This window comes from Lytechinus pictus, chromosome 1, assembly GCF_037042905.1.
Source record: "Lytechinus pictus isolate F3 Inbred chromosome 1, Lp3.0, whole genome shotgun sequence".
NCBI classification, from domain to species: domain Eukaryota; kingdom Metazoa; phylum Echinodermata; class Echinoidea; order Temnopleuroida; family Toxopneustidae; genus Lytechinus; species Lytechinus pictus.
In genome coordinates, this window is record NC_087245.1 from 6,915,544 (window position 1) to 6,938,102 (window position 22,559).

A 22,559-nucleotide genomic window follows, 5' to 3' on the forward strand; every position below is an offset into this window, starting at 1 on the left:
TTTTTCTCTTTCTTTCCTTTCTCTTCTTTTTTCTTGGTCGTGATTTTTTTTTTTTTTGGGGGGGGGGGCAAGAGCCCCCAAGCCTACCCCATCTGTACGCCAGACCTTAAAATAGACATTCTAAGGACTGCTGTTAAGAATTCATAAAAAGGATATATATCTCATTAATCAAATACCAATATTCAGACCTGTAAACGAGACATTATTATGAGGCAATTTTGTAGTTATTAAACGTGACTGTCTAAATAAGCTAACAACATGAGCGAGAAGCACTATAGCTCTTTTGATAAATATATAAAAGGGGTAATTTTAAGGACTTTGTTCGGAAGTCATGAAGAGCTTACATTATCTCACCATGTTCAACTAATGCGAGTGCGAAGCGAGAGCTTTTTTTTAATATTTAGACCCGCAATGGCATCATGAATATATTATGAAACTTATTTGATCAAATATTGCAAGCGAGATATTCAGATCTGAAAATGGAAATTTTAATTAAGGGTTGTTTCTAGTATTTTATGAAGAGCATACGTCTTTCTCTTATCCAAAAAATGCGAGCGCGAAGCGCGAGCTGAAAATGTTGAGATGAGAAAAGTGCGATATTTTAGGAATTCATTATGGGCATACATATCTCATAAATCCACTAATGCGAACGCAAAGCGTGGACTGTTTTTTTCTTTTTATTATTCAGACCTTGAAAGGGGCAGAGGCAATCACTTTAAGTAACCATGTAAAGATACTAATGTTTTACTAGATATTGGCTTATAATTGAAAACGGGTATACCATATATAAAGCTTCAGTCTCTGTATTTTTGGTTGTTCCGCTGAACTGCGTTGGCTCAGAAATTGTTAGATAAATCCCCAGAAACGACGGCTATTTCTGTCTAGAATTAAAACAGGATTTTTTTTTGGGGGGGTCATTTAATCCTCTTGAACGGGATTATAGGCCTATATCTCATAATGTGAGCGTCATGAGTTATGAACACATACGTTTATAATTATAGGCCCTATTATAGCACATTATGTTTCGTCAAAGTATGGGGAAAATACTTCTTGCACTTCATTTTACTTTTACCCACTAGATCTACGTTTTTCTCTCCCCCCCCCCCCCTCTTCGTGTGTTTTTGCCAGCCGATGCCAATCCCCCGTAGTTAAGTTATACGCCACTGGATATTTTTTTATCAGTTTGCCCCCGCACGGGATGCGACTATTGATAAGATCGTTTCAAGTTACGCTTTCCATACGTCCCTCGAGCGGCGTGCCGTAAAAAAACGGGAGATCGAAGAAATTTATGAAGAAAAGCCAAGGGACAGAATTTCGATGACAAAAACGGACCAGTTGCAGTAGTTGTAAGGTATGCCAGTTGAATGTTTTGCTCATTAACCCGTGTGATGATAATTTGGGGTCTTATATTTATTGTAGTTGAATATGTTCAGACTTCAAGTTCAGTTTCTTATTGACATTATCCCGAGTATCAACATTAGAATTCAGTCCCACATGCTTATTTCTGTGTTAGGTAGAGTAACCTGTGCAAAAATTAATCCAGCAGATGTGAGATGAGCGCCCGGTGACGTGAAGCCGTGCGCCCAGAACGTCACTAATAGTAATACGTTGGTCACATTTGTTCTACGGCGGCCGTATGGCGAGTTATCTTTTTGGTACCAGCTACATAAAGGTTAGGCAGGACAACAAGAATTTCAAAATGTGTTTGTTGTCCCAAGAATGATATCAAAATATTCCTTAATAAATAATATCTAATTTATCATGTGAAACCACTTAAAACTTACGTAAAATTCATTTAAACTGTAAAAAAAAACAAATTCATAGCACCAACATGGGCCGAAAAAGCCATAGACATCGCGGTACCTCTGTTATACACTGTACGTACTATCGATAGTTAAAACGATCACGATGTGCTCGTTAAATGCGCGCGCCCATCGGCGTCTGCTAGCCGTTATCTGCTGTGACTCTCCAATAGCCCCGCATGTGCAATTTTTTGTAAGATCGTCCCATATGCTGTTTTTCATGTTAGTACATACATGCGTGCACGTTATTTGCGGACGCAGATCATGTACGCATCTCCGTCGTCTGCTACGGCTCTCTTTATCAGTCCCAAGTGTGAAATATGTGTACATGGTGTATGTTCATTTGGTCTACATGCAGTTTGCCCACTTGTCATTTAGTCTAATGCCAAATGGGCTAAACCCATTTGGTCTACACTACACTTGGTCTAATTCTCATTTAGCGAAATGTCCAGTTGGTCTAATTTCAGCATATAAACCTACATAATTACAATTTTTTTACTTTGTCAAATACCGGTACATAAAATTGGCTTTATATCATGCAGTTCCAGTGTGAAATATGTATATATTCATTTGGTCTACATGCAGTTTGCCCACTTCTCATTTAGTCTAATGCCAAATGGGCCAAACCCATTTGGTCTACACTTGGTCTAATTCTCATTTTGCGAAATGTCCAGTTGGTCTAATTTCAGCATGACCTACTTAATTATATTTTTTTAGTCTTTATACCAAATGGGCTTGACCATTTGGTCTATAATTTTTTTTTAATTGCCATTTGGTCTACACTTTGTGTAATTTACATTTGGTCTACACTACACTTGATCTAATTTTGAGTCCAGTCCAGGGTCTAATTTCAACATGGCCTACATCATTATGATTTTATACTTTGTGAAATTTTTTTTATATAATTTCATTTCACCTTATAGTTTTAGCATTGGTTTCAAATAAATAATACTTGAACAGTGGCAAAGTCATGATAATGGAGCCAAAAGTTTTGAAAGGTCCATATATGGTGTATCAGGTAAAGTTATAAAGTTGTAAGCAGGAGAAGCAAACAACAAAAAATGTTGAAGCTGGGGGGGGGGGGGGGGTGTTCATTAATTTCCTTTTATTTTCCAATGCCAGATCAATCTTTGTTTTTGCTTGTCATTTTTTTTTTTAATGAAATGTTCTGTTCACTCTACAATTTTTACTAATGATCTTTTTTTTTGGGCTTATCATTTTTTTCAGACACCCGAACCGACTCTACAAGGGAAGAGAAGGGATTATTGAACCTCTTTAGAGAATATACTTGTCAAGGGCTGTAATAGTATACAGGGGCACTTCCTGAGAGAAAGTTAATTTTATTTTAATTATGTGTTTTCAGGATATCTAATAGTACTATTGAAATGGCGGTGAAAATTATTGCCCCTGCTGATGAGATTTTTCAGCTGCACCCCTCCTTTATTTTAGTGAATAAGGTGTGGCACTGCCCTATATGATTCATTTTGAATGGGCTCCAAAATGCAGTAATTTATAAATGATAGCATAATCTTATTTCGATAAAGCCTTTGACATAACAGGGGGTTTTGATAAACAAAGCATATTTAAAACAGATTTAGTTATTGCATATCAGAATGTTATTTTTGCCTGATGTTTTCTCAATAACTCTAAGCTGTTATTAATGAATTCTTTCTAGAAATAAAAATAAGCAATTTATTCAAACATGTCAGTTTCATTTTGTAGACATATGCATTGAATTTACCGATTCAGTATAAGGTATGCCATCTTTCACAAATGTTGATTTTTATCACTGGTGGATCTGGGGGATGGCACATCTGGCTCACCCCCCCCCCCTTAGAGAGCCACAGTCGAGATTTGTAATGAAAATATGCCATTTTCACCAAAGTATGCCCCCCCCCCCCGGAAAGCAAGGCCCTTTTTTTGCTTGACAAATTTTCATCATGAAAATGTGCCCCCCCCCCCCGGATAAATCCTGGATCCACCCCTGGTTTTTATTAAGTTTACATGTATTTTCATTTTGAAAAAAAAAAGGTTTCCTAGAGATTTATAAACAGCATGATTTACACTGAGCGTGTCATACACTTCTGTGCAGAAGAATATTATCTTGAGAAATTTGGTTATTAAATTATGGAAAATATCTTTTGCAAATGAAATTACTTGATTGCAGTTATTTCTTACATTGTATTGTCATTTTACTTGATAGAAATTCATTATTTTTTATAACCATGACAGTGTTCTAATTTCATATTTGCTAAATTGTAATAATTCTTTTGATCTTCCTTCATCTTCATGAAAGTATGAATTCTAGTCATCTGCTTCAAAGTCTGCCCAATACAATGGTTACAAAGGGCCTAAGCATCACTTGTCATTTTTTAATAAGTAGTTAAGTTAGTAGTCAAGTAAGGGGTCAGACAGTTTGGCTGTATTATATTTGTTTAATTATCTTACTAGTGTCAATTTACTAAACTTTTGCTGTTTGTGATTGAACCCCCAAATTGCTCGATAGTACCATGTAACCATTATGTTGGACAGACGTTATTATTGACTAGAGGACTATTATTACTTTCCAAACCAACCTGAAGATAATATGATACTTCACGTATTACAGGGGTATATTGTCTCCCTTCCATTGTTGTGATGTATGGGCTGGGTAATATCATCTAACTTGTCCTGGAATAATCATTCTCTGCAACAAGTTCCACTTCAGCGACTCTCAGTTGAACATCATCATTCCTGGCATTGGCGGCGGAAGCCAAAAATTTTAGGGGGGAACCGCCAAAATTTTTTGACAAAAAAAAAAAAATAGAGACCAAAAATCTTAGGGGGGGGGGACACAGGAAACAAAAGTGAAAATTGACAAGCCAAAAAAAAAATAAAAAAAATAAGGTTATCAACAAAAAATTGAGGGGGGGGGGGGGTCGTCCCCTCCCCACCTAAAATTTAGGGGGATCGTCCCCCCCCCCACTTCCACCGCCTATGATTCCAGGTGCTTGGAGATCTTCGAAAGGCATGCTATAACATCCACTTAAGTTCCAGTTCCTTTCATGTTTTTTCCTCATCTTAGTGAGCACCTCCAAGTGTTCATATTTTTAGTGTCTTGTTTTAGATTTACCAAACTCAGTTTTATTACCTGATAAATGAAATTACAAAATTCTATCCCAAAAATTGAACACTTTGATCAAATTTGGTTACTTAAACTTAATGTTAAATAAACTGAAAATATATAACTGAAAATATGTAATAATAGGCAAAATAATAATAATTATGAAAAAAATACCGGTAATAAAAACAAAACAGTTACTCAAATTCACTCAAAACCATACACTTATCTACTCTCCTCAAAAATCAGTTCTCACTTTTAGGTATTGATCATTCATTCAGTCAATGAAATAATAAAAAGAGACAGGAGATCCTCATCAAAATAAACACAAACACAGTGTCTCACACACACACTACACATTAATAGTAAAATCAGTTTGTATCTTTCGTGGGATTTGTTTTTATGTAAATCTGGATTCTTCTTGGTAGTAGGGCCTTAGGTCGCTCTGACTTGAACTTAAAACTTCCAATCTCAAGAAGGCAAGATATATCTCGGGAGATAGTCATCATCAAGATGTTTAGGACTAGGAGTTCAACCTGGTGGTGAGGTTATTCATGATGGCATCTGGTATTCTGGCAGAAAGAATCAGAAATAAAAAAATGCATAAATACAATTATTTATTTTTTTCAATGCAAATTAAATTACCTGAGTCATTCAAGATAGTGGGTATTTTTTTAGGGGGGGGGGGGGTGATGGCATGACAAGTTTTTAGTCAAAATTATTTTTATCTTCATTAATCTTTTTTTCCACTTTGTATTACCATTTATTCAAAAATTGCAATAAACATATCAATAAATGAGTTTTTAATCTAGTTGGCAAAAGAAAAACCAGTGCAAAAATACCAAAAGTAAAGCCAGTATTGGCAGTAACACTGACACCACGGCACTGACACTGAATGTTCATTTTCCAGTGCATGCACATCACTGCCCCATCATCTTCACTCGTTTTCAGAAAATATTTAGTTATTTCTCAAATATGACCATGATTATCTTATTCATGTCATTGCTCTGGTGTTTATTCATGATTTTAAATTCAGGAAATCATTCAGCAAACAAAGAAAACAAAGCATTTCTTGACTGTGATTCCGTGTGATTCAAGTTCAATTTCATTTCTGTGTGTATCACAGGTACGCACGTACGTGACGTAATCTTAATCTCTATTATGATGTAAATTAATCATCCCGCGCGCGATTAAAATGGCTCGAAATTCGACCAAATTCAAGGGCAGCTCAGCTTGCAAACCTCACTGAGAAGGGCTTCCCCAGCCCTTGCGATTCCCCGCGCTGCAATTTCACTGCAATACACAGAAAGGAAATCAACTCAAGTTTCACAATCAATGGAAAATCCGGAACCCTTCGAGACCCATTTTACAAGAAATACAACTAAATAAGGTAAGAATTGAGAGCAACTCAAGACATTTTTGACTTACCGACAATTTCATGGTTATTTTCGGGAGATTTCATGGAATTTGGGGCACGAAAATGGTATCGGTAGCTCGCGAAAGTCCTGTGCAATACGATGACATATTTTTCATCGCACGGGAGGACAATCACAAAGAGAAAATGTCATATTCATTCGCGCTAACAGGGGCTTAATTTTGACGATATCGCATCGCTATGCGATTGCAATGATTGACAAGCGAACGAAGCTTGCGTACAAATTTTGAGCACTTCCGCGACAGCGCCATCTAGTGACTACGGCCGTGCCTATAAAGGTGGTTTGAATAAAAATTAATAAAAAAACGGCTGTTTTCGACTCGCCGTAGAAGTACTAGAACAAATGTGACCAAGGTATAACTCAGTATAAGGGCCTGTTTCATGACGAAATGAGCGATACGTAGGAACATCCAAGGCAGGGGCCGCGGGGGGGGGGGGGGGGGGGGAAGGTGGGTTTTTTTCCAAAACCATACATGTACAAAAACGTAAAAATTACCATATCATGAATGATTCATGGGTTCATTTCACCTCGCGTGCGAAGGAATATCAATATCATATGCACGCGACACACACGACATATGCAAATATATAATGGGCTTTTGCCCAAATAAAATATGATAATTAACACACAATTTTGGATTTCACATTCTGCTATGAGTGACACCGAACCATTTAGATCCATTGGTGACTTCTCCTTGAAGTTTCCTTTTAAAAAATGTATTTTTTCTTGATCTTCAGTGAAGATTTCACGGAGATGCCCTTCGATCAGCGACGAAATCAATTTTTGGCCTAAAGAGGGCGCACGATTTATATTCATATCAAAGACAACAAGGGAAAGACTAGGCACCTAAACTATTTTACACGCAAATCGACGCAAGGCATACGCGAAGTCCGTGAAGTGTCCAATATTTTCATTGTATAGACTTTGGTATACTGTATTATTGACGTTCGTTAAAGCAAGTACGTATATATATATATTTTTTTTATTAGTCATCGTTTTAAATTATTTGCAAAAAAGTGTTATCGCCAATAATAATCTTGAATTATGTTTTTTAAGGTATTTCATTTATTGGTGCCCATAATTAGTCAAGTAATCATAAGAATTGCACATTCAAAGAATTTAGACACAGTTATAAAATTACAGAGGAGCTGAATCAAGGTTGTGAAATTTATTAGAGCCACCAATGGGCTTCCTTGTATTTCCGTAGAAGAGACATGCGAAGTAACTTTCGATATCGATATCACATTCGTGATTGTTGACGTTCGTTTGTAAATATTTTATAGTTTGGCTGCCATTTTGACCATTTTTATCGTGTTCAACCCAATTAAACATCGGTAAAGTATATTTTTCATGCCTTTTTCATCTATATCGTTTAAAGTATTTAAACATTAAATATCAAGTTTTAAAAGTTTGTTGTTTATACATCCTTAGATTGTAAATTCGATGTGTAAAATTACATCAAACTTTGGACTATGAATTGACAAAAGGGAGGGAATGAGAACACATGCGAGCCCACACGTACACCCTACCGTCGGTAAATGGGGATTACAGTAAAATGTCAGAAATTGTTGAATAAATCCCCAGAAACGACGGTTATTCCTGTCTACTTACCGGAATGAGCCCCGGTGAGTAGCGAGAACGAGTTTTGGCAAATATTACTTCTGCAATGAAGCGATTTTTGCCGACTACTTCGAAATCCAGGGTCAAACGCGGTCTGGTGTACGAGGTAAGTATACATGTACATACTAACCTCGTACTAGTGTGAGTGATCATGATTGTGATTTTTTGCTAGCCTTGAGGACTCCATGATGATGTTTTATTACTATTTAGACATATACTTCTTCATCATTGGAGTCTTGAACCCCCGGTCATATACATGTATGTATAAGAGACTGACCAATCCAACTTTCAATATAAAATCCATCTTTTAATATAAAAATCACGTAAATTGTGTTGATTTTTTTAATTTCTACACCTTCCTATGCCCAATTGTGTAGAAAGGTTTAAAAAATGGTCAATAAAAATGTAAAAAAATGAAGGTTTCTTACCAGACTGATCTCGTGTAGATCCCTCGATCCACATGTACACAATGCAAATACAATAGGGTCGACCCTTGAACCGCTTACATGTATGTATGACGTACATCCGGTTAGCGATGCCGTTTTGAAGAACAATTTATAGATAAAGATTATTATTTTACAAATACTAAAATTTAATATGTGATTATATATAATTAGTAGTAGAGCGATCAGACAAAAAAAAGATATTTGTATCTCACTTTTGCCCCCCCCCTCCGTAACACATAGAATGACGTCCCATTGCAGGAGAGATTTTTAATTGCTGTACGTTTTCAATTTTATTCCCCTCCTTTTTGTCTTTAATTTTTAACGATAATGGCAAAAAGTAAAGATGAGCATATATAATAATGATTTTTTTAATAATCCAAATTAAAGATGCATTTGAAGGGTACTCTCACAGTTAGTTCCAGACAAAGAAATTGACGTTTAATCATCGTTAGTGGAAATAAAGGTAGAGAGAAAATTTGGAATAAAGTTGGAATAAAGAAAATTACTGGTAATTCTGCCAGACTATAGCTATATGCCGGTCTATGTTATCGGCATTTCCGTCTGCTAGAAAAAGTGCAGCCATCGTCATCCAGAACTGAACCTCTCCTTAGGTTAGTGTTAAACATAGGCGGCAGAAATGGGGGTGGGGGGGGGGGTCCTGCCCCCCTTAAAATTTCTGTTGATAACTTTTTTTTTTTTTTTGCTTGTCCAATTTTTTACCTTCCCAAAATTTCAGGTGGACCCCCCTAAATTTGTTTTATATTTTGGCTTCCGCCGCCAATGGTGTTAAATGTTTGTGTTATCTTTGAATAAAATTTTTGCTAACACCATTTTTTGCTAATACCAAATTTCATGTTATCTTCCTCCCTAACACTGCATTTGGGGGTTGCGCATTGCGCACTGCATATTTCATGACCTGTACGGTGTTACCACCTGGGCCACATGTTTTTCATGCTAACACGATTTTCAGAATACCAATCGTGTTAGCTAACACGGTTTTCAGAATACCGCCCCATAACTTTAAAAGGTTATGGATCTAGTTCATGAAACTTGGACATAAGAGCAACCATGTATCCCTGAATATCATGTGCATGCTTCAGGTCACATGACCAGGATCAAAGGTCATTTAAGGTGAGTGAACTTACCATGTTAGGGATATTTGTTGAATTGGCATCATACATGTAACTCAGAAAGTTTATGGATCTAGTTCGTAAAATATACATATAGACATAAGGGTAACAGTAATCAAGTATGAATGATTGTCTTGCACACATCTTAGGTCAGTCACATGGTCAAAGGCCATTTTTGGTCAATGGACATATGATTTTATTATCATATGAATGATTTCTTTTGTGAATAATTAGAGGCATTCCACTTGTTCTTTTGAAAGAGTTCCTTACATGCTGAGATTTTTTTTACCTGGTCCTTTTATTTGAAGATTGATATAAAGATGAATACTCATTTTCGTGATCATTAATTTTCTCCTTCTACAGGTACAAGTAATGTTGTCATGGATACAGGTGCAGCTTTGAGTAATGGTGTTGTAGCCCAGCGGCAACAAGCCCTACAGAAATTTTCTGATGTCATAGATTCAGCAAGCAAAAACCTTGATGGAATTTTGAAAGAAATTGGATGGAGTATTGAAGATCTTCAGGTGTGTATGTTACACTGCAGTAAATTAGAGCTTGGGGGATACATATCTCTTTTGTTGTCTCCTTTCACAATGATTGATGAGTATCCCAATCACCAAATAAAATCAGTTGAAGTTTTCCAATAACTTGCTGAGGGAGGAAGGTTGTGTTATATCTTTTAAATTTAACATGTACTATTATATGCATGCCCATCAACTTTCTAAAGAATGTTTTTGATCATGTTTACTCTGGATAGCATGTGTAATATTTTTTCTTTTTAGACCCCCCAACTTCAAAAAATATATTCTCCCTTACAAAATTACAACAGTTAGAGAAAACAAGTGACAAAAACTTGGCATTTCCTTCAGGAAAACAAAATATATCCCAGTAAGCAGCCTGTTCCATTCCTAACCAGTTTATATGATAATCTTGATTATAATATTTGTAAACTGAAATTTGCAATATGTTTTCTTGCTTAAAATTTGATATAAAAAGCAAGAAACAATTGTAAATGTTGGAATTGGAAATAAACAAAGGAAATGGAATATCTATCCACTGCTTTGTTTATCTATCAATGAATCTATGTATTCATTCATTCATCGTCTCACCTGCATAGCAGAGTGAGACTATAGGCGCCGCTTTTCCGACGGCGGCGTCAACACCAAATCTTAACCGAAGGTTAAGTTTTTGAAATGACAGCATAACTTAGAAAGTAGAAACTTGGCCATAAGGTTAATCATGTATTACTGAACATCCTGCCTGAGTTTCATGTCACATGACCAAGAACAATGGTCTTTTAGGGTCAATGAACTTAGACCATGTTGGGGAATCAACATCAAAATCTTAACCTAAGGTTAAGTTTTTGAAATGTCATCATAAAAGGGTCAATGAACTTTGGCCAAATTGGGGGTATCTGTTGAATTACCATCATAACTTTGAAAGTTTATGGATCTGATTCATGAAACTTGGACATAATAGTAATCAACTATCACTGAACATCTTGCGCAAGTTTCAGGTCACATGATTAAGGTCAAAGGTCATTTAGGGTCAATGAACTTTGGTAAAACTGGGGGTATTTGTTGAATTACCATCATAACTTTGAAAGTTTATTGGTCTAGTTCATATAACTTGGACATAAGAGTAATGAAGTATCACTGAACATCCTATGCGAATTTCAGGTCACATGACCAACGTCTAAGGTCAATGAACTTTGGCCATGTTTGGGGTATTTGTTGAATTACCATCATAACTCTGTAAGTATAAATAGTTCATAAAACTTGGACATAAGAGTCATCAAGTATCACCGAATATCTCATGTGAGTTTCAGGTCACATGACGAAAGTCAAAGGTCATTTAAGGCCATTGAACTTTTGCCATTTTAGAGGTAATTATTAGATTGCTGTCATAACTTTCAAAGTTTATATAGTGTATAAAATGTGGATATAGGGATAATCAAGTATCACTGACAAGTTTTAGGTCACATGATCAAGGTAAAATATCAATTAACATAGTATTGTATCATTATACAAATGTTTTTTTTTGTGAATAATTATTTTATAGTAGTTTTCAAAGTCAGAACTGCTGCTATATTGAATCGCATGATGCAGGTGAGACCGCCAGAAGCATTCCACTTGTTTATTATACTAATCACTAATCAGCACATTTAAATCCCAAATGGTCAGTTTACAACTATCAAGACCTGTCCTATAACTACTATCATTATCAATAATTCTTTCCTTTTACCCTTTCCAAAAGACCAAAGAAGCTGAGATGGTATGTCCTCTTAACCCAAATCATAGAGTGATTGAGTCCTCTCTTGAAGGTCACATTGAGAGATGCAAGTGGGCGAGAGATGGATACACCAAGGAAGAAAAGGTAACAGATTGATGGAAATCATCTTTAAACTGTATTGCACATTAACACCAATTTTGGGTCTGACATGCAAATACAAAAAGTGCGTACATGAAACTATGGAACTGTGTATTGCAAGACCTCAAGAATCTTATGAAAGATCACATTTCGAGCTTTAAGCTGTATAGATTTCATGAATTCATGTATGGGAGTCACAACCTTATGAGAATATGAAAGTGTTTTTAGATTTGAATGAAATTTATAATTTTGATAATCTATAAAGTATTGAATGATTATGAATGACAAACCCAAATAAACCAAGATATTAATTTTCAGTACATCTGATTGCCAATATTCTATGGTCCTTTACTCATTCATAAGTATGGCATACCAAGGACTTTTTCTCTCCATATTTTTTTTTCTTATTCTGCTTTATAGGATCATGCAGCATCTTTGGAGGCCAATAGCTTCTTCTATGAAAATAAAAAGAATGTTCATACAGTTGAGCTTGGTAGGTATCCAATATGGGATATGGGCTTTATAGTATTTATGAGGTATCTAGTTGCCTACGTAATGATGCACTATATGTTACCCTGGTTTTAGATCCAGCTGCTAAAGGCTCTTGGAGCATTCAAAGAATAAATCCTACCGGACACCCATACACCTCACCTGGGTTGAGTGCAGCACAATGTGGGTAAATTTTGTGCTGAAGGAAAACCCGCCATGGCTAGGAATCGAACTAATGTCCCTCAGATTGAAAGACGAGAGTCATAACAACTAGACCACGACACGCCCATGATGATGTTCATTGCTAAATATCTTTATTATGATTGAGATTATAGTGTATATGTACAGTGAATCACTTTAATTTTCTTTCTATTAAAGTTGAAGTAATAGTTTTTATTCAGATTTTTTAAAGGAGAACTATATTGATTATGAATGTGGTCTTATTATATGTCAATGGAAAGGTAATGATGTGGGGATTATCAGTGGGTCATTCAAAAATAACGAAAATAATACATAAGGTGAAAATCGCCGATTAAAAAACGCTCAAAATGCCTCTCCGAAATATGCCTCGCATCGGTCTCTGAATTGACTTGAATTTGATGACGTCACTTTCTGTACGAGATGCGTGATTGGCTCTCCCACGTGAAGCTCCACTTGCATGCAAAACCTGTTGCGAGGGTATGTTTTCTCCACACTGTCACTGAATACTTCGATCACGAAATGAAAGAAAACCCAGATTTTTATCTAGATTTGGATTTTCAAATTGATGATTTTGAAGATGAAGAGAATGATGATGAAATGAACAACAAAGTGACGTAGTTGGAGGTAAATTGGGGGAATTACGCCGATGATGATGAGTCGGACAATTCAACTTGCAACACGATCACATGCCGATTCGCTACCTAACTCATGCAGCTGCTAAGTGCTAGCTACACCGCGCGGGCCAAATTGAATTCATGAAAATGAATTACCACACTGTCCAGACAGAGTCTCTTACCTCTGTGACTATGAAGAAGGAAAATAATGATAAAACTGTACTTACAAACAAGTGAATGTAATCCGAACTTAAAAAAAAAAAAAAAAAATTATACGAGATGTTACTATATTTTTATATAGATAAATAATTCCCCGAGTTTCGTTATTTTGTCAAATTAATGAGATAAAAATTACATCTAACAGAACGAGTGACAATCTATCCCAGCCACATGAAGTTTACCATCGGTGCATATCGTCTGCTGCTATTCGTTGAGTTGATTTGCCTTCAGGTTCGGATTACATTCACTTATTTGTAAGAACAGTCTTATCATTATTTTCCTTCTTCATAGTCACAGAAGTAAGAGACTCTGTCTGGACAGTGTGGTAAGTCATTTTCGTGAATTCAATTTGGCACGCGCGGTGTAGCTAGCACTTAGCAGCTGCATGAGTTGGTAGCGAATCGGCATGTGATCGTGTTGCAAGTTGAATTGTCCGACTCCTCATCATCGATTCCCCCAATTTACCCCCAACTACGTCACTTTGTTGTTCACTTCATCATCATTCTCTTCATCTTCAAAATCATCAATTTGAAAATCCAAATCTAGATAAAATTCTGGGTTTTCTTTCATTTCGTGATCGAAGTATTCAGTGACAATGTGGAGAAAACGTACCCTCGCAACAGGTTTTGCATGCAAGTGGAGCTTCACGTGGGAGAGCCAATCACGCCTCTCGTACAGAAAGTGACGTCATAAAAAATCCCCAATTTCGCGGACGTAATTCTGCGTGTTTGAAGCATTCAGAGAGAGAACTTTAAACTATCAATTAACTGAGTTCCATCGGTCTCCATGATAAATGATGTACACCATCGTGTTCTCCTTATTTTCTCCTTTGATTTGATATATGATTCTCCATTTTTACGATTTTCAATATATTTCTCCTTTATTAAATGTGTCAGTTAAAGCATTGCCACTTAATGAAATCTTGCAATAAGTTAGGAGAAAATACTATTTTGATTGATAAGTGATCTTTACAAAAGACCATTATGATAGGGTTGAATATCTATCACCTTCAGCGATATTTCTAGTTTTATTAGAAATTTAACTGACAAGCAACACCTGTAATAAACGGATACTCCCAATTTCTTTGTCTGTATAGATTCATGACTGAAACTCTTTAATAGAATTTAGTTTTTGATGTTAAAATATGATTATTTTGAAATTGATTTGTAATTTTTTTTGCATCTTTTCCTTTAGATATGAGCAGTCAAAGGGAAATAATGTCAAGATTTGCTGGTAAGAGTCACATGAACAGATTGAATAGGCATTGTATGGTCTTTATCAATGCAAGTTGCCATTTCGGTGATGACATTAAAATAACATTAGAATCACTCTACACATAATTGCCTGTAGAGTGATTTCCTGTGACATTTGATTTCGGAGAAGGTTTTCTTTTTTTCTCTCTTCCCCAAAGCATGTATTATTATTAACAAGAGAATGTATTTATACTGGAGTTTGTGAATTTGTGGATATCTTCGTGAATTATTTCCCTTAAAATAGAGATATTATATTAAACAAAAACAAGTTATACACCATTTCATAGGTTAGGGTCTGCTCTTTCATATTGTATTGCGTATACAAGCTATGAAATCATTTTTCTTCCTGACTTACGGATTTCAAGGTGAACATCAACAAATTATGGAAAGTTGTAAACTTGGAGCAGGGAAAAAAAATTGATAAGTCTGACATTATGCCCCATTACTTTAGGTCTATTAAGATACAACAAAGCAATGCTTTGAAAGCATAGATAAGAAACAAAATGGTTGTGAATTATTATCATATTACCTGCCTGCATGAATCTTATCAGTTTCGATCAAATATCAAGAAATTGCTATCTTATATAAATGAAACAAATACCAAAGAGTAGATAGAATATTTTTTATAAAGAAATATTAAACAATAATTGTTTTTATTTCAGCTGGATAATACAAGACTGCTTCAGCTTGACTTCCTTTTACTCACACTAATACACTGAGCACTGTGGATCTGTGGCTGTTATTCACACTGTTAGCAACTGATTATATCCTTAAACACATATCCTTTCATATAAAGTTCAATGCTCAGTTCTTGACAAAACTTTCTTTTATCTACAATCATGAAAACTTACCTATTTGTATTTTAAGCTCTCGCTTGCGAGGCTGCAAGCAATAATGCCAGTTACGACGAAGATCTGACAAACTTGCAGCCTTGCTAGCGATAGTTTACCAAAATTAGGTAAATTTTCACGATTTTTCTTGACATGTATATATTTGTCCAAGTATTTCATAAGGAAAAAGTTTAAACTTGTCCTGTATAAATAAAAAAGTATCAATGGACATGATGTGTAATTTATTCAGCTGTGCACTGGAAAATACCTTATATACATAATGTCTCACAGACATGAACGGACAAAAGAAGGTAAATCAATGAATTAAAAAAATTATTTTTAAAGGTTATGCAAAATAAAAAACAACGTTTTCCAGGGTTGTTAGTGAATTCCCTATTCATTTTATATAATGTTTTTTTTTTTCATTATGCCATAATGCATGTACCTTATTGCTTATGGTTTCACAAGACTTTAGAGAGAGAGCAAATTTATTCCTACCATATGGAAAATTTGATAAATCTTTTTGTTCTTCATTATCACTTTACTTTACAATCTGTTCGAGTAATGAATATTTGAGAGCATGACATCTTGTCATATAAAATAGAATACAGAGACAGAGATCTTTTTTAGGAAGGTCCCACATATAGATGACCGGAAATGTACAGTGCACAATTCGTTGAATTGCCCCTTAATATGTAAAGCATGAAAGAAGAATATTGTCATATGACACAGCTATTTTTAATGCAGGTTTTATTACTCTTGTAGGTCCATCAGATAGGACGTTCCCTCGGACAATGGACCGTCTTGATGTAGAATTCAGCCCTGATGAGAGACTAGCTATCTATGAGAAGGTTAGGGAGAAGAGTCAAATTCAAACACAAGCTGACATTGATGACCTAGAGATAAACCTTGAAACAGATAAGAAAGGTAAAGATGATTTTAGTGATGGTGATCGTGAATGTGATTGTGATAATTTCTGTAATGATGATGATGATGGCGATGGTGGTGATGTTGTTTCCAACAGGAATCCTACTCGGCATTGTTTCCTTGTTGTCCTCCCATTAAATCAAAACTATGTATACGAGCAACTTGATCAATATTGTGCATAGACAATGTCCAAATATACATTGTCAATTCTATTCTGATGGTAAACAGCTCTACATTTCTGATATCCCTGATTAGAATCAACTAGATTGTAATGTTTCAATCTTGGAAGATTGTTTAAGCTTTATCCATACTTGGATGCTTCATCATAAGCTCATGCTTAACAAAAAGAAAACTGAAATTCTCATTGTTGGAAACGTAACGGCAAGTTGTGAAACTGGATATTGACCATATGAGAATAGGAGAATCTGAAGTAATACCAATTAGTACAGTAAGAAACCTTGGTTTTTGGCTAGATTCTCGGTTAAATATGGAGACACAGATATCCAGTATGTGCAAATCTGCCTTTTACACTCTATAATCTATTCCACATCCATAAATATCTAGATCAGGAAAACACAGAGAGACTTGTTCATGCCTAAATTGGTAGATATAGTAGAGATATTGTTCAGTAAACAAGTGATAAATACTGCCTGGCTCATTTTCTACTATGAACATCACTGTTCATTCATATCCCACAAGGCAGTCTTTAAACATACATTTGGTTAATCACCGCACCACATTAGCACATAAATCAATCAGGCATCGGGTTTCAAATGTTGGAATCCTCTCCCAAATGATATTCGAAATTTGAGAACCTCACTTTATTTTAAATTGGTTGTAAAGCGCATTTTCCTTTCAAAATTGCAGAATCAATAAAATGCACATAAGACATGAGTTATTTTACGTTTTTCTACCTTCGTAATTGGAGAATTAAGAATTGAACTTTGTTAAATTTACTATTACCATATATGTATAACAACTTGATACTTAACTGTTCAATATAAAGGTATTCTTTCACCTTTTCTTTTATGTATTTCCTCTCTTATTTCCTCTTTTCCTTTTTTGTGTTCTTTTCTTTTGTTTTCATTGTATTTTCATTCTTTTGTTTATGTTTGTTTTAAGTGATACAAATGAAGTTGAAAGGTGTTTCAACCAATCAAGCTCCAGGCTTATGTTGTACGGTCGCACCTTTGAAGGTTCATTATGTACTTTTCATGTTTTATATTCTTTTACAAAGTATATCATCTATGTAATCTCATATATTGTATTCATATTGTGACATTGTAAACATGCATGAATAAATCAAATAATTCATTAATTATTATTTTTTTATTAGTATCAAACAGTGGTCTCTTTTCTATACAGCTTTCCAAAGAGACCTGTTTTTGTTTTATCTGTTTTCCTGTCAATTTTTCTTCATTTTGTAGATGAAGAAGACAAGAAGGAGAAAGTGAAAACTCATTCAGAGGTCCTAGCTGAGATGAGAGACTACCGACGACGCAGACAGAGCTATAGAGCTAAGAATGTCCACATCACTAAGAAAACCAGAACTGATGTAAGTATAGCACAGCCACTATCACAAAATTAGCCATGTTTGGGTTATGTAAGGACTGCTGAGAAAAACGTGCCTTTGGAAAGATTTCTGTTGTTTCACTAGAAAACAAGGAGATGAAATAGATAGGAATCCTGTAAATACCTTGTGATTTGTGCAAAGATGTTGAATTCTGTGAGTTTAAATTAGCAAGATTATACCTACTTTGCCGCATCCATGATATGCAGTGGGGATTCTTGCATTATTTTGTTGATACTGAACTGGGAGTATTAGATGAGAATAGATGCTGAGCAGGATTCCTTGCTAAGATACCAAGCCAGGAGTTGTTTTTACAAAATCTTCTGCAAGGTCTAGTAATATAATGGTTTCTATGTCAATTATAAAGCTAGTTTGATGCGTAGAGATCAAAAAAAAGCTGATATTTTTGCAGATTTCCCACCTATCACCACCACCGCAATTAAACATAGATTAAGATTTGCTGGTCACTTTTTCCATTGTGAGAATGAAGTTATTTCTGATGTACTTTTGTTGCGCCTCCCTCATAAAACCAGAGGACTGAGACCTTTAAATTTTGTTGATTAATATGTAGGAATAGAAATAAATTGTTACAAGATTTACCAACTCTCCTGTAGGATCACATATTAAAGTCATGTGATGTTTACTTTTCAATATGAAAGGAGCATCAAACAATCTGTTGAAACAATTCTTGAAATGGCTTAGAAATGGGACCTGCCTCAATAACAAGTCATTTAAAACAGATCTTTACAACCTAAATAACCCTGTATATTTTGCGTAAAGAGGAACACTTGTCATTAAGAATACAAATCCTGTTGAGTTTAAACTAATGATGTGGTTTGATTACTTTGAAATATGTTCTGTTTACTGTTTTGTTTTCTTTTTAATACTTTTATCTTCCAGTTTGTGTTGTTATTTTGGTAAACCTTGTTATGTTTTAATCTCTACCAGATTATAAGGGAGATCATTGAATCTAATATGAAGTTCTTTGAAGACTCTCCGTCTGCTGTCAAAGAAAAAGAGGAAGCTGTCAAAGAAGAAGAGGAAGACAAAAAACATGAAAGGTATTTCAAATCTCTTTACTTTAATTCTCATGTAGCAAACAATATGATTCACCTGTATCCATTTAAAAATAAAGAAAACCCAATGATTTTGACTGAGATTGAAAAAACCCTGTATATTTTAAACCAAATTTCATCAATCAGGTTTCTAATCAGTGCTATGAACACTAAAATTTGAATTTTAATGGATATATACATTGAAATTGAAATAAAATCTTGTATGATTGCCCAAGTGTTTTGATGTATTTTTAATTATCATTGACTTAGATTCTCACTATAGGAATCATGAAACCTGTTTAAGTCTTTATTTTATCAACAAATAACCACAGATTTTGCCTGCTTGATTGTATCAAATTCTGTAACCAATTTTCTCCAAACTTGAGAGTGTTCACCATTATCTTAAAGTGTGGAGTTTTATTTCTAACCATTATTTTGTCCTTTCTTTTGCTATTTACTTTCTAATTCTACCTTTGAGTAGATAAGAAAATGCACTTTCGAAGATAATTAGGAAAAAAAATTAGGAAAATTATACTTGCCATGTGAATAGAGAATTATAACCATTTGCATTGCAACATTCTTATCAGAGTGTAAAACTGTCCTGATTTCCTATTTACGGTGATAGCAATTAGAGTACAAATGTATTTCACATCCACAGATACCTGCTTGGCACTGCAGACACATCACATTCTAGACCTATACCCACATGACTAGTCTAAGGCCGTTGGTGGTATTTCCATAAAAAACATTGTCATTAGAATAAACATCAAATCTTGACCCACACTCACTTTCTGACTTAATTGTTGTGGGAAGTTAATATTTATTGTTATCTCTCTCAGGTTTAATTATTAAAGCTGTCATGTGCACATGATTATACAGAATACTCATGATCACCCATTATTGTTTTCATCCATTAGAACTCACTCGAGATCTAGAGAGGGTAGTACCTCCAGAGATACAAGGGATCATCACCGACGTCGCCGATCACGGAGCAGGGATCGAAGCAGAAGAAGAGATCGGACCAGATCACAAAGCAAAGAAAGCAAATCACACCGTCATAAGCATCGTCGTCATAGTAAACATAAGCATAAAAGTAGACATAGATCACCATCTATGGAAGATAATGATTGATCAGTTATAGAATGATTTCTGAAATGTTTTTTGTTTCATAAAAGACTGGCAACTGTTGCAACTTCAGGGGCCTGTTTCATAAAAGACTGGCAACTGTTGCAACTTTGCCAATTTGGCAACTCACATAGAAACCTCAATTGTGATTTGCTGCTGAGCCCAGTTGCCATGGTAGTTGCCATTATGGCAAAATTACAACAGTTGCAAGTCCTTTATGAAATGGGCCCAGGTCTTAACAACTATAGGTGTCTTTAGAACCACATGTCTGCTTGTTGCAAATTTTATATCAAATGTTTTCTAATAATTAAAGAAAATGTTGCAGCTATTTTTTTTTACGATTAACATATAGCTCTCAACCAGAGTCGCAGCTTTGTTATACCAGTATTTATATTCATCTGTATGTGCACTAATATGCTGGTATTACCCATGTGGAAAAAGAGAAGGAAATATATTCTCCCATCTTGAGTAAACTTGGGTGGTATGGTTTTTTTTTTCAGAGAAAACTGTACTCCCTTTAATTCTTTTAATTTTTTTTTTCATTAAAAAACAAATACCATCATATAATTTGCAGTTTCATGTATACACTGTTATTTTTTTTCTTAACATATAAAAGTATTTGCCTGCCCGTCCACTTTTAATTGTAATTATTTGTTTACGTTCATGGTAATTATAATGAATTCAGTGGTTCAGAGTAAATGAATGAAGAAGTAAGAATTAATTCTTTAGCATTTGATCTAAATAAATTCAGCTGCTTAAAAATTGTGAGTGAATTAAATTCAGTTCAAGAAAAAAGTTAGAGAAAGTAGCATCATTTGAGTGTATGTAATAAGGCCTTTTTAATATGGCATGGCAAACCAAGAATATATTTGCATGTCAATGAATTATGAAAAGATCTACAAGTATATGCCACCAAGACAGGGCTCACTTTTATAGTTGCCCGACTGCAAAAACCTGTGAAACAATTAGATTAAATGATACAGAAAATATGTTACAAGGTTGCCAATGCAACTTTTTTCAGACATCGCACTGCTTTGAAATAATAAGACGCGATGAATACATGCATGCAAAGTGGGGTGGTTTGAAGTGCTATATCTGAATACTGAGAATGTGTGTTTGGGAGGGTAGGGTTCCCTGTCATATCTCAATGGGTGGTGGTTCCTAAAGATCTTTGGAAGTCCCACATGACTTTATGTGCAACTGATGTCCCTTCTTGTGAAATGCAGCTACTGCTTATTTTTCCTGTTTTAACACAAAATTCTTGATAAGTAACAAACTTTGCATTCAAACTGTTGGTGTTCATCCGAACCATTGTATCAGTCAATTTTGGTTAAAAAAATAATTTTTTTAGATTTTTGCAGAAATCGAAAGTAAAAGTCCCATTCTATACATTTATTTTAGTTTCTGAGATCTATGGGTATTTTCACAGTGATGCCATACAAACTGTTGATAAAATGCACAAATCCCATTAGAAACATGTACTGTAGCAAAGCAAAAAACAGCTGCGCGCACTTAATGAGCGAAATTGTAAATGTGTGGTCAGCCAAACTGTCATATCGGCACTGCGTTGACTTTGTACGTGAAAAAGCGATATGTTTTGACTGATCGCATGCATTGAAATCACGGTCAGGGTTGTTATATCCCTATGGCGTTTTACAGGGAAAATCTAAATCGCTAAAACGAAAAATTACAAGCATGTAGCTCTTTTGCAATATTTTCTCTGAATCATGGTTTTGTGTAAAAATAAAGATGCAATGGTCAAGCAATTGTCTTTCCAACCATGTATTTTCTAGCAATGATTATGTTGTAAGGCCAGGGAACAGAGTGTGTAAATTATAGTAAACTTTGAAGTTCATTTTCTCTAAAATAGGTTTGCACTGTCGTACAGGCATTGTGTGATACGACAGTTTGGATGACCGCAGACGAAATGCTAGTTAACGAGAATTTAAACTACAAAGTTGGAACGGATTAGATTACAAATTACTGATATCATTATCTTGCACAAGAAAGGTCACAAGCCATGCTTTACAAACAGCTTCATAAAATGGTCCCCAGAGCTGGTATTCAATTCAATATTGGTATTAAGTATTTTGCAATAGGAAAATAAATATTCATCTCAGGTGTTCAATTGTATTTTTTTGGTTAAATATATTGTAACTGCCTACCTGGCTTAAGTCTGGCTTGCATGGAATTTACAAATGTGCAAATATGCATTCATACATTGCATATGCAGTCATACATACTGAACACGGGTGGATAAGTAAATAGCGCATTATTTGGCTTAAACTTTATGACGTCACAATGGTTATTATTACTGTAATTATTTTGCTTGAATTTGGCTTGGTGAAGTAAAATACCTAGTGATCCAAATA

At 35.0% G+C, this 22,559-nt stretch overlaps 1 protein-coding gene across 1 annotated transcript; it reads left to right on the top strand.

The window, feature by feature from the left end:
* Positions 1–1,239: 1,239 nt before the first annotated feature.
* Positions 1,240–21,953, top strand: LOC129256572 (U11/U12 small nuclear ribonucleoprotein 48 kDa protein-like). The gene is given in 10 exon segments (XM_064115511.1): positions 1,240–1,351; positions 9,898–10,058; positions 11,791–11,910; positions 12,325–12,397; positions 14,622–14,660; positions 16,276–16,437; positions 17,865–17,992; positions 18,956–19,018; positions 19,020–19,068; positions 19,980–21,953. Coding segments are annotated over 9 exon segments (1,002 nt in total). The 5' UTR covers positions 1,240–1,351; positions 9,898–9,914; the 3' UTR covers positions 20,204–21,953.
* Positions 21,954–22,559: the final 606 nt, after the last annotated feature.